The sequence below is a fragment of the Salminus brasiliensis genome, chromosome 16, assembly GCF_030463535.1.
Source record: "Salminus brasiliensis chromosome 16, fSalBra1.hap2, whole genome shotgun sequence".
Classification (NCBI taxonomy): domain Eukaryota; kingdom Metazoa; phylum Chordata; class Actinopteri; order Characiformes; family Bryconidae; genus Salminus; species Salminus brasiliensis.
This window is the reverse complement of record NC_132893.1, coordinates 854,005-873,963: the sequence shown is the minus strand read 5'-3', so window position 1 is coordinate 873,963 and position 19,959 is coordinate 854,005. Positions and strand designations below refer to the sequence as shown.

At 47.9% G+C, this 19,959-nt stretch overlaps 1 protein-coding gene across 1 annotated transcript; it reads left to right on the top strand.

Annotated features, from left to right (window-relative positions):
- The first annotated feature begins 477 nt into the window (after nt 1-477).
- On the top strand, nt 478-18,868 carry LOC140536481 (uncharacterized). The gene is made up of 14 exons (XM_072658325.1): nt 478-774; nt 1,979-2,099; nt 2,954-3,061; nt 4,099-4,135; nt 4,255-6,083; nt 6,645-6,672; nt 6,776-8,544; nt 8,673-8,721; nt 9,419-9,462; nt 9,545-9,608; nt 9,707-11,514; nt 11,605-11,641; nt 12,594-12,698; nt 12,895-18,868. The coding sequence occupies exons 1-14, from the start codon at nt 686-688 to the stop codon at nt 18,150-18,152; spliced, it is 11,346 nt and encodes a 3,781-aa protein (XP_072514426.1). The 5' UTR covers nt 478-685; the 3' UTR covers nt 18,153-18,868.
- The last annotated feature ends 1,091 nt before the right edge of the window (nt 18,869-19,959 follow it).

The window sequence follows — 19,959 nt, the reverse complement described above, 5'->3', positions numbered from 1 at the left end:
ACACACAAGGTAGGTGTTTCTAATAAAGTGGCCAGTGAGTGAAAGCACCGTGTGTGTTTCTAATAAAGTGGCCACTGGTAAATACAGCAAGGTAGATCACAACAAAAGGTGTTCGTTGCAAATCCGCGAGCTCTAAAGAGGTGTGTTTTCGATGGGTCACATGGGCGAATAAGGACGGGGGTGAGGGTGGAAGGGGGATCCTCGGCGCCTCGTGGTGAAAACTGAAAGGGAGAGCAGGCTCGAGGGGACGTGTTGATATTTCTTTGCATAATTATGAGGGGCATGCCTCGCGTGCTTTAGGGCTGCCGTGGCGCTGCTGCTAGGGTCCAGGTTATTTGGGGCTCGGAGCCGGTGTGTGTGGCTGCTTCTCTGGATCCTTGGTGTGGGAGTCCATTTCCGCTCCATATCGGTTGTTCTTCCTGGTGGTGGTGGTTGTTGGTGGAGGAGGAGGAGGAGGAGGAGGAGGAGGAGGATTCGGATAAAGTAGCAGCAGCAGCAGCAGCAGCAGCAGCGAGCTCCCCAAGCAGCGAGCTCGTGGCATGATCCCGACCTGGAGATAGCAGCTTAGGCTCGCGGCTGTGCTTTAGATCGTCGCGCGCGCTCCTCTTATTGCTCGCACGGCAGGAGCTTTTGATTTTGCACGCATGCATTTTAATGCTGATTAAGTGAATGCATGTAGTCCAAAATGCCCGACTGCTGTGCCGCAGCGGATTGTAAGCAGAGCACAAATCAGCCCAATATCGCCTTCTTCAGGTTCCCTCTGGACCCCGAGCGGTGAGTGCACTCTTCTGCGTGTCTCTGGATGTCCGACTTGACCTGCACTGCTCTTATTTTTCCTCCACAGGACCCAGAATCGACCACGTTAGCATCGCCTGCTAGCCAGCTAGCTAATTCCTCCCCTTTGATTCAATGAATGCCGTGCACGCGCTCATGCTCCTCGACCTGCTTGCAGATCTGAGCTCGGGGCCTCCAGGCCCACCGTGCTGGGCGTGTTTGCGAGGTTTGCAGGGGCTAAGATTAGCACTGTGTGCAAAGTAATTGATTTTAGCCTTAAACTTTTTTTTTTTTTTTTTTTTTTTTTTTTTTTGCATGACGACGGCAAGCAGCCGAGCAGCCTGCCCGTGGTTCTCGCTCGCCATCATCAGGCCCTCCTCAAAATGGCAGGGGCCGAATTCAGAGCACTGTCTGTGGTGGGAATGCAGCCTTCACTAGGGTTAGCTTAGGCCTGTGCGCGTGCAGCGTTTTTAATACACCGTATGTCCGAATGTATGTGGACACCCCAGCTAATGAATGCACGCTGCACCCATTGCTGACACAGATGTGCAAATGCACACACAGCTTTACAAGTGCATGTAGAGAAGTAGCAGTACTGCCAATAGAATAGGACCCTCTGGAGCAGATCAACATCATGACCCTATTGGCTCCATGCTGCCTAATAATGCCAGGCGTGGGCTAGAGGGGTATAAAGCCCCCCAGCATTGAGAAGCTGTGGGGCAATGGAAGAGCTGTGCAATCAAATTCTCACAGCAATGCTCCTTCTCCAAAATCTAGCTGATAGTCTTCTCTACAGTTACATCAGCACAATGATCCCCTTGATTTTAGAAGTGAATGAATGAGCAGATGTCTCAATACTTTTGTCACTGCTGCTTATAGACAGTACAGAGTGCAGTGCTGTGCTGCACAGGGCTGGGATGTAATGGAGGACAGAATTGAGTATCTGTGTTAATGCTATATTCACTTTTACTACACTGTGAAATCTGAACCCTAACTTCGGCCTCTAGAAGGTTTGATTTGAAGATGTCTATCTGTACCTTATTAATTAGTAATTCCATCATTTGCATATTTGTTGCGAATAATTCAAATGCAAACAATACGACCGGCAAGACCCGCCCTCTTCACCCGCAGCGCCCCACCTCTGTTGGGTCTGATCGATGTTTGTCCTGAGTGATGTTTCGATGTGTTCTCCTGTGATTTGCAGATGCAGACAATGGGTGGGTAACTGTGGCAGACCAGACCTGCAGGCCAAGACCCCTGAATACCTACACAGACACTTCAAGCTCTGCTCCAAACATTTTGAAGCATCGTTGATACACAAGGAAGTAAGAGCTCATATTTAGCGCCGGTTCTCCCTCAGGAACCTGTTAGTTGTGTTCTGGCTTGTTCGCTTCTGTATGGATACGTCCTTTTTCTTCCCCTTCTTCTTGCTGGATGTCGTTGTTGGGTGCTGTACTTGCTAATTGGTCTAGAAGACGACTTGGGAAGATGCTGAAGTTGATTATAATCCAGGGATTGTAAGTGAGGCTTTGGTGTGAAATTGTGGCTCCTGACTCTGATCTCTTTACAGTGGTGGAGAATGGAAGCAGGCATCTGTCGCCATGACTACAACATAGATACAGCCCATAATTTATTTTCTTATCCAAACCCACCAGTGCAGCTGCACGAGTCTTCTGAGTTTTATATGGAATGATGATGATGATGATGATGATGGTAAAATAGTGAATAGAGAATCTGAACTAATGCAGTTCTCTTTAGGGACTACTTTCTGTAGCCGCACTACACCCTGCAGCATGTATCCCTCCACCATTTTAATGATCTGATTTTAAAAGCAGGTTCTAGAGCCGAACTCTTCTCAGAACTCTGGTAGAACAGTGTCTCAGGCATCAGGCAGCGTCTTCATCACCATTAGGTGAAGAACTTTCTGTGAGGAGCTTTTATTAGAGCTTCAGACGTCTGCTTCCCTTCACCTCCACTGTAGAACCACAGCTCCGACTGGGGGAGGTTATCTAGAACCGAGAACCGTTTCACACCAAACCCTCACTCTGAACGACTCTGTTCAGATCCGAACTGTTAAGCAGGACTTTTAGAATCCTGAAGGTCGTATTTGTGCTGAGGTGTAGAGGGGTGGTTCTGAAGGTCCGTTAATTCTTGTCCGTTTTCACGTTTGTGTCTTCAGAGCCAGCTGAAGTGTGCTTTGACGGATGGCGCCGTTCCAACTATCTTTCACTTCAAAACCAACAAAGACAACACACAGACCAGCGGCAGAAAGAGAGCAAGACAGCCGGTGAGTTTAAGAGGACCTGCACACCCGGACCGGTCCGGTTTGGTCCAGATGCCGGGTCGACGGGTTTGCTCACCTCACTGTATCTCAGGAGTTTAGTCCTCTGACTCGAGACTTGGACAGGAAGGTGCGAATACATGCAAGACTCAGCTGGGGCTTAAAGCTAGATGTGTGATGAGCCCTGTTCGGATTGGATGTCTCCTCTGGGATCAAGCTTTAACATCCCCACATCAATAAAATCATCAGAGGTCGAGCGAGTTTAGTATGTTTGATTGATGCAGGGCTGGGGCGGCTCGTTAACGTAATTGATGTAGTAATTGCGCCATGATGCAATTATTCTTATTTTTGCTGTACATTATTTTAATCGAGTACACACACAACCCTTTAGAATAACTGAAATTAGTCGTTAGGTGACTAATTAAATATATATTTTTTAACAGTTAATCTAAATGTGATGCGCAGTCATAATCCAATTAGGGCTTTAGATTGGTTCAAATCTCTGCTGTTCTTCTTCCTCTGTGTGAAATGCATGTGAAGAGCTTTCTTCTGTGAGTGGTCGGGGGAATCGGGATGCTCCTGTAACACAAGTCAGTTATATTGGTCAAAATAAAAAAAAAAAATACAGGCCAGTCGTTAACCATGTGACCATATGACTGCAGTGGGATTCTCGTCTGGGTCTTCAAGCTGTTAAAAACATTCAGGTTCTGTTTTGATTGTGGCTACATTTGATATATTTGTTTGTTTTTAAAAACAATGGTTTAATATCAGTATCAGTATTATTCACAACCTTTAAAATAAAAAAAGAGAAAATGAGACGAAATCTGGTGGTCTTCTCATGGTAGAACATTGATGACCATCTTTCACTCAATTAAATGATAAATGACATAATTGAGGAGGAGTTCTTATTGGATCTTACACACACTTTGAGAATTAAATAAAAGTGTGTGTGTTTGGAAAGTACTAGAAAGTGCCCATATTACAAAATGCTACAGAACTGTGCACATGTTTAAAGATCTATTCCTCTCCAACTGTGCTTTCAGGCTGCAGAGGATCCTGTCAAAGCAAAGAAGACAAAAGGTCGGTGGTTCTAAACACTTTTGCAGGCATTATGTCCATGACATGAAGACTAATATAGGTGTGTTTTTATTTATTTTTATTATTTTATTATAATTTATTATTATTTTTTTGCACTTCAGATGATCCACAGGCTACAGTAGCACAGCCGAGCGTAAAGGAAGAATCGGGAGAAAACAGCGTACCCCCGAATCCCCTGCCAGACGAACCGGAGAAGGAGGATCCTGCTACTTCCAAAGCCAAGGAAACTCTGAAGGTTTACTTCAAGGAAACTTTAGCCTTCACTGGCTTCAGCATTGGCAACAATGCGACTCTCGGTGCGACGACCTCGATGGGGAGCGGTCCTGTTGGGCAGCTCAACCCCATCTGCGCGGAAAAAATCGAGCCGAAAGAGGTTCTGAAGTTGGGGGAGGATGTGATGCGCGAGGAGATCCGCAACAGTTTGCGCTTGGCCCGCTTCTTCTCCATCCTTCTCCAAGACGAGACCAACATCGAGGGCAAGGATCAGATCCCGGTCTTCGTCCGCACAGTCACCAACGATGGCTTCCCGCAGAAGCACCTGATGGGCTTTCTCCCCTGCGACGTGGACTCGGACAGTCTGTTTCTCATGCTGGTGTCGGAGATTCGCAGCAAATGGGGGCTGCGGATGGAGCACTGTCGAGGATTTACTTACCTGACGACGGGTGCTCTGTGCCAGAAGCTGAAGGCGCTCTCTTGTAGGATGCTCAGAGATTTCCCGCAGGTCGTTCTTGCGCCCAGTGACCCTTATGCCTTCAACATGTGGCTGATTCGTTCCATGCCGGTCCTCTCCATACAGGATGTGGTCGAGACCGTCGAGGAGGTTGCCGCCGTCTTGCGGCGGTCTTCGACGCTGATGAAGAAACTGCACACCAAGATAACCGCCGCGTACAGTCACATCAAAGGTGAGGTGGATCGCGTGAAGGAGGCTTGCCAGAACAACTGGGAATATGGCACCGACGCCTTCCAGACCATGTTGGATATTCTGGAGCCTCTCCTGAGCAGCATCGGGGAAATGTGCACTAGCGCTTTATCGGAGGTGGACACGGCTATTGTGGAGCAGCTGCTCAAGCTGAAAGAGAAGCTGAAGAACTTCAACTTCATCATCTCCCTGGTGGTTCTGAAGAACACCCTGTGTTGTGTGAGCATCCTGAACCCGAGCCTGCGAGGGATAATCAGCATCAGCAGTACGTTGCAATACACCATCTCCAATGCCTTAAAGCTGCTCAACAAGCACTTGCAGGAGATTCCCATATTTCACAGAAAGTGGTTCTCCGATGCAGTGGGTCGAGCGAAGAAACTGGGGGTGACGGTCACTCTCCCGGTGGACTCCGCCGCCAACGGTGACGCCGAGGGGAAGCCGCAGCCCTCGCCGGAGGATTACTACAGGGAAACGCTGAGCAAGATGATCCTCCAGTATCTCATCGACGAGGTTAAGCGGGTTCTGGGCGTCGAGATGGTCAGGATTCTAAGGTGGCTGTCCTTGGTGCCGTCCTACATGGCTGACCACAACTTCAGCATCCGCAAGGACAAGGTGGCCGACGCGAACCTGAACAACCTGGCGCGCCCGGACTCCTTCTACGACGAGCTGGGCTGCTGGGAGGTGAAGTGGAGGCATGCCAGCAAGCGCAGAATCCTGCCCACCAGTGTCTTCGCCACCTTAAAAATCCCAGACATTGGCTTCTATCCCAACGTGCAGAGCCTGCTGAGGGTCCTGGGTTCGATCCCTTGCATCAATGCGGATGCAGATGTGTATGGACAGTATGACATGGTTCTAGACAGGTATCATTCCTACATGAAGGAAGTTCCAGCTGAGCAAAGGCTGTGCAACATGGCTTTTGTTTACGTCAATCAGGATGTACACGTCAGCATTGAGGATATGGTGCAGTCCTACGTGGAGAGTCATCCAGACATGCTGCAGCTGCTTTGTAAGGTAAACCAGCAGCCTTTTTATGTAAAGTGTGTGTGTGTGTGTGTGTCACAGTGCCACAGTGGTCCGAGCATCGCTGGTTCAAATCCTGGGTCATGCTGCTTGCCATCAGCAGCCAGAGTCAGTGTGAGCACAAGTGGCCTTGCTCTCTCAGGAATGTGGTTCTCCACATTCCCTCAATTTACCTTATTGTAAATGATGGAATTTGGCTTCCGCAGTGAACACACACACACACACACACACACACACACACACACAAAGTGAGCATACATTGCTGTGGGCCTTGCTCAAGGTGCCGAGCCCGGGTATCGAACCCACAACCCTGTCCTTAATAGCCCGGGGCTCTAATCGCTGAGCCACCAGTGGCGCCCCAGTGGCGTCAGCTACCTAGTGATGCTCCATCAGCAGCAGTTGACCGGTGACCGGCTTTGGGTAACTGGGGATTGGGCAGTTGGCTGTTATTGATTAATTTCAGAAATCGCTTGTCAATCATTCGTTGCTACTCTACTAATCTCGCAGTGCAGGTTATATCTTTATCTCAATATCTTTCTTCTATGTTCTCAGGAGGACATGATGGAAGTCCAACCTTCAGGTAAAACCTACTACTTACAACCCACCTTCTCTGGTCTATTTATCTAAATCTAATATTTAATAAACCTTTGTTTATAATACTTTATTGCGTTCATTGTTCTCAGCACCAGAAAACAACGCAAATGACGCATCGAAGGAAGATCTGGAAGAGCCGAGAGAAATGACCTTGAACATGGAGTTGGAGAGACCGAAACCAGCTGACTGTGCAGGGACTGATAAAGAGGCATTAAAATCAGCCTTGCAGGCAGCCATCACCGCAGCCTGCAACAGCCAAAGCAGGCAGTCTCAGGGAGGCCAGGAGGCGGAGGTCGAATACGTGACCAAATCAGAAATGAACGAAGTTTTGAAGGTATGCGAGGACGTGGTGCGCGAGCGGATTCTTTCCGAGGTGGGAAATTCTTTTTTCTCCCTGTTCATCGATCGGGCGGTGAGGTTTGGGGAGGCGGAGTTTCTCCCCTTGTTTCTCAGGTTTGTGGACAGTTTTGATGTAATGCGACTGGAACTGATGGGGTTTGTGGACGTGAGCCTCGATACGGAATCCATGTGCGAGCGTCTGTTTGACATCGTCACCAAAGAGTGGGGTCTCGATTTGAAGTATTGCAGAGGCCAGGCTTATTTGGGTTCTGGGGAAGTCTCTTACAAGCTCAAGGCTTTCGCGTGCAAAGTACAAGAGACGCATCCCCTCGCGATATGCACTCACTGCTCCTGCTACTCCTTTAATACGTGGTGGTCAAGGTCCGTGCCTGTGGCCTCGGTCAGCAGAGCCATCGATGCGTTAGAGAAGGTAGTGTTGTTTTTCAGCAGCATGCCAGAACTGGAAAAAGAGCTAGACCAGGTCCTGGCTGTCGGTTTAAGGGAGAGTTATGAGAAGGTCCATGAACTTCAAGGGACGTTCTGTGCCTCCTGGCTGGAGAAGCACGACTCTTACGATGTCTTTGCTCAGATTCTGGAACCTTTAGCACAGTGTCTGGAGTCTTTCCAGAGCGACAGTCCGCAAAGCTGGAGTTTATCAGTGATCAACCAAGCAAAGAAACTCCTGCACTTGATTCGGGACTTTGACTTCATCGTAGCGATAGTTGCCCTGAAGAACGTCTCCTCGTTCACCAGGGAGCTGAGCGTGGCTCTGCAGAAGGACCACTTCAGTGCCGCCTCGCAGCTCTGCCAGATCAGCGGCATTGTAGCCACGCTCAACCGAGTCAAGACCAACATCAAAGTGTTCCACCAGAACTGGTTCGATGAAGCCTGCGCCTTCGCTCAGAGCTTAGGGGTTCAGGTTAAAGTGCCTGAGAGCTTAACAGTTACAAGGGATGGTCTCCTAAAACCGGGCGGCTACTACAAAGATGCGGTGAGCCTGCCCTTAGTCGACCACCTCATCAACTCGGTCAAAGACCATTTTTCTGATGACCACAAAGAGGCGCTGAACTTCTTGTCTCTAGTCCCATGTTCTGTCACCATGAGCTACACGTTTGAAAGCCTGAAGTCGAAGCCCCCGCTGTATGTCGGAGACCTGCCGGACCCGAACAACTTCTTCACCGAGCTGTCCTGCTGGAAGGTGAAGTGGAAGACCAAGGTGGTTTCCCCGACTATCCCAGACACCATCTTTCAGACTCTTCGCTTGCCGCTCATGCAGTACTTTGGCAACATTAACACGCTGCTGAAGATCATGTGTGTGTTGCCGAGCACTGCGCTGGAGTACTGCGGAGAGGTGAAGCGCCATAAAATGTTTCAGGACTACCTGAAGAGCACCTATGCCAAGGACCGGTCTCCGTGTTTAGCCATGTTACAGGTGGGCGCGAACTTTAACCGAGACTTGGACAGGATGGTTGCCCAGTGCTTGAAAGTCACCCCAAAGACGCTGGAGGGCATCTGCCTGGTAAGTGTTGCTTTGCTTTTTAGCTTCAAAGGCAAGAAATGTAGTAGTAATAATAATAATAATAATAATTTCTTAAAGCTTGTTGAGCTGTTTTTCGATACTATTATAATATGATGTTCTTCACACAGGACAAAGAGTCCAAAACTCTCCTGAGGAATTCTGAAGGAAAGGAGGAAGGTGTGTCATTGCATTGGTGTTTGATTGCCTGTGCCATGCTTCAGGTTTAAGAATGCATCAACAATCAGCTATTGCAATTTACACTATATGCACAAAAGTATTGGGACACCTGCTTATTCAGTGTTTCTCCTGAAATCAAGAGTAACTGTCTCTACTGTCCAGAGAAGAAGACTTTCTACTAGATTAAGGAGAAGGAGCATTGCTGTGAGGATTGTGGCTAGTTGCAATCAGAGTGTTAGTGAGGTCAGGATGTTGGATAATTATGATGACAACCACCCCACCTCATCCTCAACTCATTCTATCCAAAAGTACTGAATGAAGCTCCACCACCATCATTCCAGAGAACACAGCTCCTTCACTGCTCCACAGCTCAATGCTGGGGGGCTTTATACCCCTCTAGCCCACACCTGGCATTATTAGGCAGCATGGAGCCAATAGGGTCATGATGTTGATCTGCTCCAGAGAGTCCTATTGTATTGGCAGTTCTTCTCTACAGGGACTAGACAAGCTACGTGGTGTCAGCAGTGGGTTCAACATAGAGTAGCTGGATAGGAGTTCGTTTAAAGGGGGTGTCCACATGCATTTGGGTATATGGTGTACCACAGATTAAATATGGATTTATACAGTTTAGTATTTTACTTATGACTGAAAAAATGATACAACTTTGACTAATATCTTGATTTGTTTTGCTTTACAGTTGAAAATCACAAAAACGAAGCAGAGGAGATGGAAATTGTGGAGGTTTGGAAACTTCATTTATTTTAATTGAATATTTGTTCATTTTGTAATTCATCATTTATTTATTTATTTATTTTTACCACAGATTTTTTCAAAGGACAAAGCATTTGTGGAAATATTTCCACAATCTAAAGAGGTTTTTGCAGAAGGTAGGTCACTCCAGCCCCCTCAAAATTGTCCTCAAGATTCTGTTTATCTTTATGCTAATATCAGCAGAAACCTTTAACCAATGCTGTCTGCCTTTTAGTGAATAACCACAAAGACGCCGAAGCGATGGACATACAGCAGCAGCAACCAGTGTCTGAAGTGCTCGTGGAAGACCAGCAGATGAAGCCTTTGGATGAGAACGGCCACTCTGCGGACAATCTTCAAAGCAGTGAAAGGGTCTTCAGAGTGGCGGCCAGAATGGCCAGGAGAAACTGCCTAATTTCTGAGCTCCCAAAGGAGGAGCAGGACTGCATAGCTCAGGAGCTTGGTGCATGTCACTGGGACCAGGGGAACATCAAGTTCTTATCAGATGGGGAGATACTGGAGTATATTGTCAAGTCCATCAGGGACGCAATCGTCTCTGAAGTTCAGGAGTCCCCGTTTTTTTCCATCATCACTGACAAATTGGTATCAGTGGAAGACCAGAAGTACGTCCCGGTCTTTGTCAGATATGTTGATGATTGCACACCTAAAGTGGAGCTGTTGGGCTTCCTGCCCTTCGGAAGTTCTGAAGCAGATGTTGAAGCCAAGACTCTCTCGGACGTCCTCACAGAGGAATGGGGACTCCAGATGGGCTACTGTCGTGGCCAGTCCTTCATGTGTATGGGTGCTAGTAGCCTGAGTCTGAGGCAAATGTCCTTGGATTTCCTGGCCAGCTATCCCCTTGCCGTCAACACACCTAGTGAATCCTGTGGACTTGCCTATTGGCTGGCTGTAAGCCTCCATAACGATCCCATCACCAAAGTTCTTGGTGTGGTCGAGGACCTTCTACTTTTCTTTGATCAGTCACCAAGACTGCATATTGAGCTTTCTCAGACTATGGAGGGTCTCTTGAATACTCCAAGAGAAGCTCTGGCAGAGGTCCCGGAGACCTGTTGGTCGAGGTGGAAGAAGATGGAGGATTTCTTTGACATTCTGGTGGATATGCTGGAGGGAGTCCTCAGTTGCTTGGACTCTGTTAGCAACAATGCAAGTGGTACGTGGAGTAATAGCATGTCCATACATGCCCTGATCTTGTCCACAGCCATTAGGGAATCTGACTTTGTCATTCCTCTTGTGATCCTGAAAAACGCCTGCTCTCCGCTGCGTAACTGTAGCACGGTGTTCCGCTGTGGAAATCCAGCTGATATCATCTGTGAGCTGGAGAAGATCCCTCTAATAGTCGAGACCTTGAGCAAGATGCTGGAGAACGTCGGTGCAGTGCACACTACCTGGTTCGAGGAGGCAGCACAGCTCGCTGCTAAAGTTTCCGGGGGATTCTCCTATCCGGATGCGGTTGTTGGCTACGAGTCGCCGGAGGTGGGCTACAGGGAAATGGTCAGCATACCTGTGCTGAGTGGCCTGATTGAAGAAATGAGGTTTAACTTTGATGAGTGTCACTTGAAAGCTCTGAAGGTTCTCTCTCTGCTTCCCACCTGCAACCCTCTGCCTATTCTCCCAGAGGCAACAGATAAACTCTACACCATCTATCAGAGTGATCTGCCCGATCCAGACACGGCAGAGGAAGACATTAACACCTGGGCCGCTGCTTGGCGGGAGAAGTATCAAGACGCCTCCCCGCCGGCCTCCATTTCGGAGGCTCTCCACCATCCTGAGGCTAAAAGTCACCCTAATGTCACGGCTCTTCTGAAACTAGTGGCTGTGCTACCTAGCATAAGCATGGAGTGGGATGTGATGAAGACCACGCTTAACTCGATGAGAACCTTTCTTAGAAATGACCTCATCTGCAGGGCCAGCAAGACCAACACAGTAATGCTCCTGATGCATCGGCAGACGCTGCAGACCTTGGAGGAAGTGATCGACAAGTGCATGGAAAATGACCCAGAGAGCCGTGGCTTTCTCTCTCAAGTACGTCATTAGCTCTGTATGGTGCTACTTGCTCAGTTTCTTTTAAATTCTCAGTGTAATGAGAGCGGTGTTCTGTGTTTCTCATTACAGATGAAGCAGAATGTGTGCAATATGAGAATGGATGGCGGTAAGGTTTATTTTTGCTGTTTTTTGCAGTTAGGCTTGGGCTGTATATTCTATTAAATTTAAACTTATTTCTATAATCTTTTCACAAAGCAGCTTTACAGAGATCTGGGTTCGAGCCTTTTTTGAGCAAGCTAGTGGCAGGGGGGAAAAGCCCCCCGGAGTGCCTCTGTTCGACACCTGATGATATCAGTAATACCGTATACTAGAGCTGGGCAATAAGACTATTTTATCGTATCGTGATAACGGTAAGATTTCCTAAGCATATGCAGGAGATTGTCAGTGCTTAATAAACACTGATCAGCTGCAGGTTTCATTACTAACAGTGTAATTAGACTGGGTTAATTAGATGAAGAGCAGCAGATGTTATAGAGTATAAATGACTGTATTCAGAACGAGAGAGGATCTGAATAGTAGTTGATTACATATTAAATATTGTATATCGCAAAAAGTCTTAAAATATCGTGATCGTGTTTTTATCATATCGCCCAGCCCTACCGTACACAGCGGTATTTAAAAATGTCAAATTTTAGATGTCAAAAAGACAACGTGCCGGTGTCAGATTTCTGTTCTGTGTCTATCTAGTGTGTATGTGAGGCTTAATCCTCTAAACGGGTGTGATTTGAGCCTTGGTTAATTGGAACACGGCCCGCGCTGTGGAGTTTAGCCTGCTAGCTGACTTATTTAAGCCTAGATAGCGGCCAAACCCAGCAGAACCGGTCTCTGACTTCACCAGTCGCTTGTCCTTGCTGTCTCAGACACGAGGAAGCTGCAAAGCTACGAGCAAGCCATGTTATTTTGTTTTAATAAGATTGAGCTTGTATGGAACTCCCAGCGGTAATACTGTATACCAAAAAGTGGATCCCGGCCAACCTTATCTGCAGTCAGTCTATCCTACATTTTTTTTATTAAAATGTTTTTATTTATTAATTTTATGTATTATTTTTCATTTTAAGAAGTGGTTGGGGCTCTTTCTGAAGAAATTGCCATTGCAACCAATGGTTCTGGTGGTTCAGAGGAAGAACCGGGCACTGCTCCAGTTGCTCAAGGTGACATTAGAGGTGAGCCACCAACATTCTACGTTGACCTCATGTAGTAAAACATTTTTGCAAATGTTTGTAACAAGTTTTTATTTTATTAAATGTAATAAAACCATGTAAATGAAACTTAGACCGAACCAGAGGTTTCAGAGAGTAGGTACCTACTCTTCTATGGTTTACCTTTAGTCTTTATTGTACTTTTCTTCTGAACCTCTAGAATTGAGCCCTCCTGCACCAAACGATACCACTGAGACTTCAGATGACGGTACCATGGAAACAAACGCTTCCAGTATTCTTATGAGGATACAGGAATCCCCTCTGGACTGCATAGATGCCCAGCCAACATCTGTGGTTCCAGATGGCACTGAAATCCCAACAACAGCATCTGAGGACCAGTCAGCATCCCAGAGTATCATCACAGAATCTGTAACAATAAAAGAGGTCCTCACAATGGATCTCACAACAGTAGTGCAAGGTGTCCCGGCCGAGGCTCTAACACAAATACCAGCCCAGGGTGATGCTACAGGGGCACCAGCAGTAGTGGCAGCCCAGGAACCTATCGAATTAATCAAGGACACTGCGCAAAATGTCACTACGGAGTCTGCGGCGGAACTGACTGCACAGGATGTCCCCACAGGAGCTGAGGTCATCACTCTGGAGCTTGTGACAGCACCCGAGGGAAATATCACAGAACCTGTAACGAACTTGTCGACTCAGGGTGTCCCTGTAGAGTCAGTACCATCAGCCCCGATTGTAACCGCAGAGCCTGTTGCAGCAGCTGCAGTCGTCATGCTGGAACTCGCAGGCATTACCGCAGAAGCAGCAGTCCAGGATGTCCACATAGAGCGTGATGCAGCAGCTGAGAATGTCACCATGGAGTTTACAGAAGTAGCACATGGTGCTCCTTTTGGAGCAGAACTAGCAGCCCATGGTGGGACTACAGAGCTTGACCCAGTTGCTGAGGATGCTGCCTTGAAACTCTCAGCAGTTCAAAGTCTTACCCCAGTGCCTGTGACGGAAGCAGTGGCTCAGAGTGTTGCTGTCGACCCTGTAAAGACAGCTCAGGGTGAGACCACAGAGACTGGAACAGCACACACTGTAGCGGAAGCGGCAGTTCAGCATGCAACCATGGAGCCTGATGCAGCAGCCCAGTGCATCGTCCCAGACTCTCTAGCGGAAACGGCAGTCCAGCATGCAACCATGGAGCCTGATGCAGCAGCCCAGTGCATCGTCCCAGACTCTCTAGCGGAAGCGGCAGTCCAGCATGCAACCATGGAGCCTGATGCAGCAGCAGCCCAGACAATCCCCCCAGAATCTGTAATGGAAGCGGCAGTCCAGAACGAGACCGCGGAGCCTCATGCAGCCGCTGAAGATGTCCCCATGGAGCTTGCAGAGGTAGAACAGGGTACTGCTCCTGTATTAGAACCAACAGTCCTGAGTGTCCGAACAGGACCTGAGAAAGCAGATGAGGATGTCCCAATGGAGCTTGCGCACGAAGCGGAAGGTGCTTCCACAGAGCCTGCAACAGAACTGGCTGCTCAGCTTGTCACAGCGGAGCCTGTTGCAACAGCCCAAGATGTCCCTATGGAGCTCCCAGTAGCACAGGTTACTGCCACAGAACCTGTAACAGAACCTTCCACTCAGACTGTCCCCGCCGAGCCTGTTGCGTCAACTGAGGATGCTGTTCTGAATTTATCAGAATTACCCTGTGTTAATACAGCGGCTACTAGCTTGGCCAGTAATATTCCAGAGGAGCTTGTAAAAACTGAACAACCTCCTACAGAACCTCCTACAGAACCTGGCCCAGCTGCCCAGAAAATCACTACAGAATCTATAATGGAAGAAGCTGTCCAACATGTAACCACAGAGCCTAATGCAGCTGCGGAAGATCTCCCCATGGAGGTCCGAGAACTACAACAGGGTACTGCTGCAGTGCCTGTTACAGAACTGCCAGTCCAGGGTGTCCCAACGGAGCCTGAAAAAGCAGCTGAGGATGTCCCAATGAAACTTGCAGACGAAGCAAAGGGTGCTTCCACAGAGCCTGTCCAGCATGTCCTAACCGAGCCTGTTACAACAGCCCAGGATGCCGCCATGGAGCTCTCCGCAGCGACAGCAGCACTTGTTACTGCCGCAGAACCTGTAACAGAACCTTCTGCTCAGACTGTCCCCTCCGAGCTTGTTACATCAACTGAGGGTGTTGTGCAGGATCTGTCCGAAACAACCCGTGTCGGTACTGTGGCCACTAGTGCAACCAGTAGTTTTATAAAGGAGCCGGAAAAACCAGGGCTAGGTGATGTTCCAGAACCTATCACAGCAGCCCAAGAAATGCCCCTGGAGCTAGCCCAAGCTGAAACCCAGGAGCAAGTGGATTTGCAGGATGTTTCCATGGAACCAGATATGTCCAAGTCCCAGTGTGTCACTACAGAATGTGTAGCAGCAGCAGCACCACCACCACCAGATGTTGCCATGGAGCTTGCAGAATCTCAGGCTGTGTCTATGGAGCCTGTAACCTTACCCCAGGGTGCTTGCACCATGACCACAGCAGTAGTGCAGGAAGTAGTGTCAGAAACAGTGAGTGTCCCCACAAGTAGTGCTTTAGAAGCCCACAGTGTCTCTACGGAGCCCCAAGCAGATGTGCAAGATGTCTTCACAGACCCCGTAGCAGCAGTTCCTGATGTTTCCACAAAGCCTGTAGAAGAGCCCAGAACAGATGTGCAGAATTCAATCACAGAACCCACAGTGGTTGACCTTGCTAACTCCACAGAACCTGCAGCAGCAGCTTGTAGTGTCACGGAATCCGTAGCAGCAGTTCCAGATATTCCTACAGAACCTGTACAGGAGCCCAGAACAGATGTGCAAAATGTCACCACAGAACCTACAGTGGCTGACTTGGCTAGCTCCACAGGACCTGCCGAAGCGGCCTGTGGTGTTGCAGAACCCATAGCAGCAGTTCCAGATATTCCTACAGAGCCTGTAGAAGAGCCCAAAGCAGATGTGCAAAATATTGCAGCAGAACCCATCGTATCCGCCCCCACAGAGCCTGTAATGGCATCTCCTGGGGTCACCTCGGAATCCACAGCAGCACACCAGGACGCTATTGTGGAGTCCACAGTCCCTGCACAGTGCGTCACCCTAAAGCCTGTGTTGGAAAACCAGACTGTCTCCATAAAACCCATAACCTCAGCCCCAGACATCACTACAGAGCCTGCCACAACAGTCCAGGGTCCAGTCCAGTCCATAAAACCCATAACCTCAGCCCCAGACATCACCACAGAGCCTGCAACAGCAGTCCAGGGTGTTACCATAGAGCCCCCAGCAGCGGTCCAAGATATCAATATGGAGTCTGTTCCATCAGAACATCCAAACAATATGGAACCTGTTTCAGAAGTTGCTGAGGATGTAGCCATGGAAACTGCAGAAGAAGCTCAGAGTGTTTCCATAGAACCTGTTGTAGTAGCCCCAGATGTTCAGATGGACCCTGCTGCAGTGTCCAAAGATGTGTCCATGGAACCTGAAGCAACAGTTGAGGATGTAGTCATGGAGCCTGAAACAGAAACTCAAGAAGTCTCTATAGAACCCATTGCAGTGCCAGAGACAAACCTGGCTAAACCGGACACGGATGCCCAGGATGTCCCCATGGAGACGGTCACAGAAGAGCCTGATGTCTCTGTACATGCCACAGTAGACCAGGGTGCCTCTGTGGAGCCCACAGCTGCAGCGCAAGATGCCACGCTAAGAAATGAAAGTCAGGATGTTAGTAGTCAGGTTGGATCTGCAGCGGAGAATGACCCTAGTCGACCCAATGTCCATGCTACCGACAACCTTGATGAGGCCAACCCAGCTCGACAAGATGACCTAGATAGAGTGTCTATGGTTGTCGGTCAAGCCAGTGCACCTTCTCCGAGTAGTTCCGACAATGCATCCGGTGTCCAGGGCCGTATCGATCCGTCCTGTGAGGAATCTCAAGATGACACGGGTCACCCCAAAGTAGTCACTGAAGCAGCAGGTCAGGATAGCATTGACCAGCCTATGGAGGTTGCCGATCATGACCCTGTACCCCATAGAGTTTTGTTTCTCCATGATGGCCCTGTTCAAGAGGCGTTGATCAAAGAATATGCAAATTCCAAGTTCTTCTCCATCCTGTTTGAACAACAGGTAGAGATTGAAGGCCATCCGTATATACCGGTAGGGATACGCTATATGGCTGAACAGACGCTGTGTGAGGACGTATTGGCTTTTGTCTTGCTTGGTGAAGACGTTGGTGTCTTCGTGGATGCTCTGACCGCAGCACTGACTGAGAAGTGCGGTTTGAACTTGGCTTTCTGTCGAGGGCAGAGCATACTGACTGTAGGTGTTGCGGCTGCACAGATGAGAGCAGTGGCATCGTTGCTCTCTCAGAGGTACCCACAAGCTCGACGTACGCTCTGCTCCTCTGTATCTCTCAACATGTGGCTGACCAGATCCTCCACAATCACGGAGATCGCAGACGGCTCCATGTGGGTGGAGAAGCTCCTCCAGTGGTTGACCGAGGATGCTGAGAAACGGGCTAAGCTACAAGGCATAGTCAGGTCTTTGCTTGAACGGGATGAGAGCAAGTCTAGAGAACTCGGAGAGAACTTAACTGGAGGCCAGTGGGAGAGGAGCCACGACATCCTGGAGCTTACGGTAGAAATTCTAGAAGCTGTCGTGCTCCTCCTCAGTGAGATCAAGGACAGCGATGGCGACCAGGCAGGAAGGACCCAGGCATTGCGTTTTCTCACCATTCTTCAGAACTTTGAGTTCATCCTGACGGTTGTGATCATGAAGAACGTCTCGAGTCTCACCAAAACAATGAGCCAGAGGCTCCAGGCTGGATCTCTGGATTTCTGTCAAGCTGTGAACAGCCTGCCTGATCTGCTTTGCACTCTGAAGGAAATGGCCGTCAACATCGACGGTCATCTTCAGACGTGGTTGCAAGAGGCAAAGGTACTAGCTTCCAAGTTGGAAATCAGTGTTGACCACGCTTCACAAGAGCCTATGATTGCACACTACAGAGACGTCGTAAGCAAAGGAGCAGTACAGCACTCCATCGACGAGATAACCGAGCTTTTCTCCGACGGTGGTCTATCAGCTCCCCGCTGCATGCAGGTTGTGCCTTATGTCATATCCAGGATGGACGGAGGTTGCGTGGACGCTGAGGTTTTCATGGTATACCAGGACGATCTGCCTGACTGGGGCGCTCTGCAGGTGGAGCTACAGAGGTGGAGGGAAAAATGGCTGGAAAGCATGGCTGCTCAACAACCCCTCCCCACCTGTGTTCTAGACACCCTCAAGGCCTCAGATTTACAATCCTTCCCAAACATTGAGACGATCCTCCGGCTCCTGGCGGTCCTGCCCTGCTGCGGAGGGGAGGTTTCGGTTAGACGGGGGAAGAAGAGTCTAAGGGAGTTTGTCCTACAGCCCCAGACGAGCTTACCTGTGCTGTATCCTTTGTAGAGGTTTGCCCTCAACTGCTCGCAAACTAGCTTTTCATTAGGGTGTCCTATACTGCTGAAGTCCTCAGAGAGTGACCCACTGTATCCACCTTTTATTGTTCAGATCTGAGCATAGGTTTCTGTAGGCTTTTTTTATTAGAGAAATTAGACTTGTACACTTTAAGTATAATCTAATAATTGTATGTTTTATTTTGTTCTGTCTTTAATTTTTTGTGATGTGGAATAAGAAAAGGACTGCCTATTGGGGACCAATGTCTTGCCAAAAAAAAAAAAAAATTGCCCTTGGAGGGCTCTAATGCTTTTGTGCCTTTATGCAAAACACCCTGACTCTTGGAACATGAGGCGTCGGATGTCTGAAAAAAAATGCTTTCAAGCCAGGCTTTTTGGAAGCTTTCCAGCATCTTCAGGAACTTTTAAGGATTTTTTGTCATGTAAATCCTATAAGATACATTACAAGTAAGGACACATTTAGGCAAGTTGTCTACGTTGAAATTAACAACCCATGAATTTAACACGGCTGCATCATGTCACACCGTCAACCCATGGCACAAATTGAAATGATACGTTCCATTAAATGTCACTGTTTTAATTTGTTTGCAGTTTGATTTAGATGAATTAATTTTTTCTGTAAACATTCTCGCCCAAAAGCCCTCCTCGTGAAGGAAGCGTTCATATATATTTGACTAAAATAAACGAATAAAAAGAATTTAAATGAAACTGTGTTGCCGCTTGATTCAGGCTTCCAGGGCAGTGGAAGCATCTTGAGCGAATGTCCACAAGATGGCAGGCTTGGCTTTCCATGTTGTCTCGAGAGACGTTCAGTTGGCTGGACCAGGGCTCTGGACCATGTCTTTGGCTTTTTTAGTAGTGGGAGTTTAGGGAAGTTTTTGTGTTCTAGGTAAACCTTATTATAGTGATGATGGAGGTCAGGGTAAATTACGGGTAAATTATTATTATTATTATTATAATTTTTTTTTTTTTTTTTTTGAGAGAGAGAGAGAGAGGTTTTGGTTTCTGTTGAGTTTACCTTTACCTATGTGACCTTTTTTAAATTCTTGGTCTGTTTAAACTCTGTTCTTAGGGCAGTTGAAAATGCGGCTGAAGAGGTCAAAAAGAAGGCATCCCTTCCTATAGCACACATGTAACCCATCTTCGTCTGGCCTCCAAAGTCAGGCAGTGTCGCTGGCTATTTCAGTGATCCCTTTTGTTCATCATTATTATCTTTTCATGCCCAGGCTTTTCTTGTAATGTGTTTTATTCAGGTTATGACCTGTAGGTTCATGAAACGAGGCTTAGCCTCGATGTAAATGGAAGAATATGCTCTGAGGTCCGCTGGGGCGAGCAAATAATGTCTCATTTGCAGTCAGAGTTCCTGTCCCTGTTTCAGACCTTATGGTAAAGAAATAAGAAACCTGAAGGCAGTTAGATTCTAGTGGTAAGGTGGTGTGAATGTAGGATGTTTATACCACAGTTGTTTGGTCGTAAATCACCCTTTGCCTCTGATCTAAGGCCATGAATGAAGTCTGGAATTTACAAGAAGCAGCAGTTATTTTTATTTTTTTTACTTTATTTCTAAAGAATCAGGTGAAGGTCTTCTTGCCTGTGAGCTGTATTAGTCATCCAAATGCAGAGGGGTAATTTTGCGCTAATAGCTGACCCTGACGTTTGTTCTTTTTCAAGGTTTGGCCTCCAGGGTTGTTTCTGATTTGAGACTTCAGCTGAATGTTCTGGGGTTAATAATTTTCTTAAGATTAAGAATATTTGCTAAAAGTAACATATGGCGTATTGATGTGTATTCATGAAAACAG

Bases quoted from the DNA above. Each gene is read 5' to 3' on its own strand.
- LOC140536481 (XM_072658325.1), top strand. From the start codon at position 686: ATGCCCGACTGCTGTGCCGCAGCGGATTGTAAGCAGAGCACAAATCAG. The intron at 6,084-6,644 runs GTAAACCAGCAG...CTATGTTCTCAG, and splicing joins TGCTGCAGCTGCTTTGTAAG to GAGGACATGATGGAAGTCCA. The intron at 9,609-9,706 runs GTAGGTCACTCC...TCTGCCTTTTAG, and splicing joins TAAAGAGGTTTTTGCAGAAG to TGAATAACCACAAAGACGCC.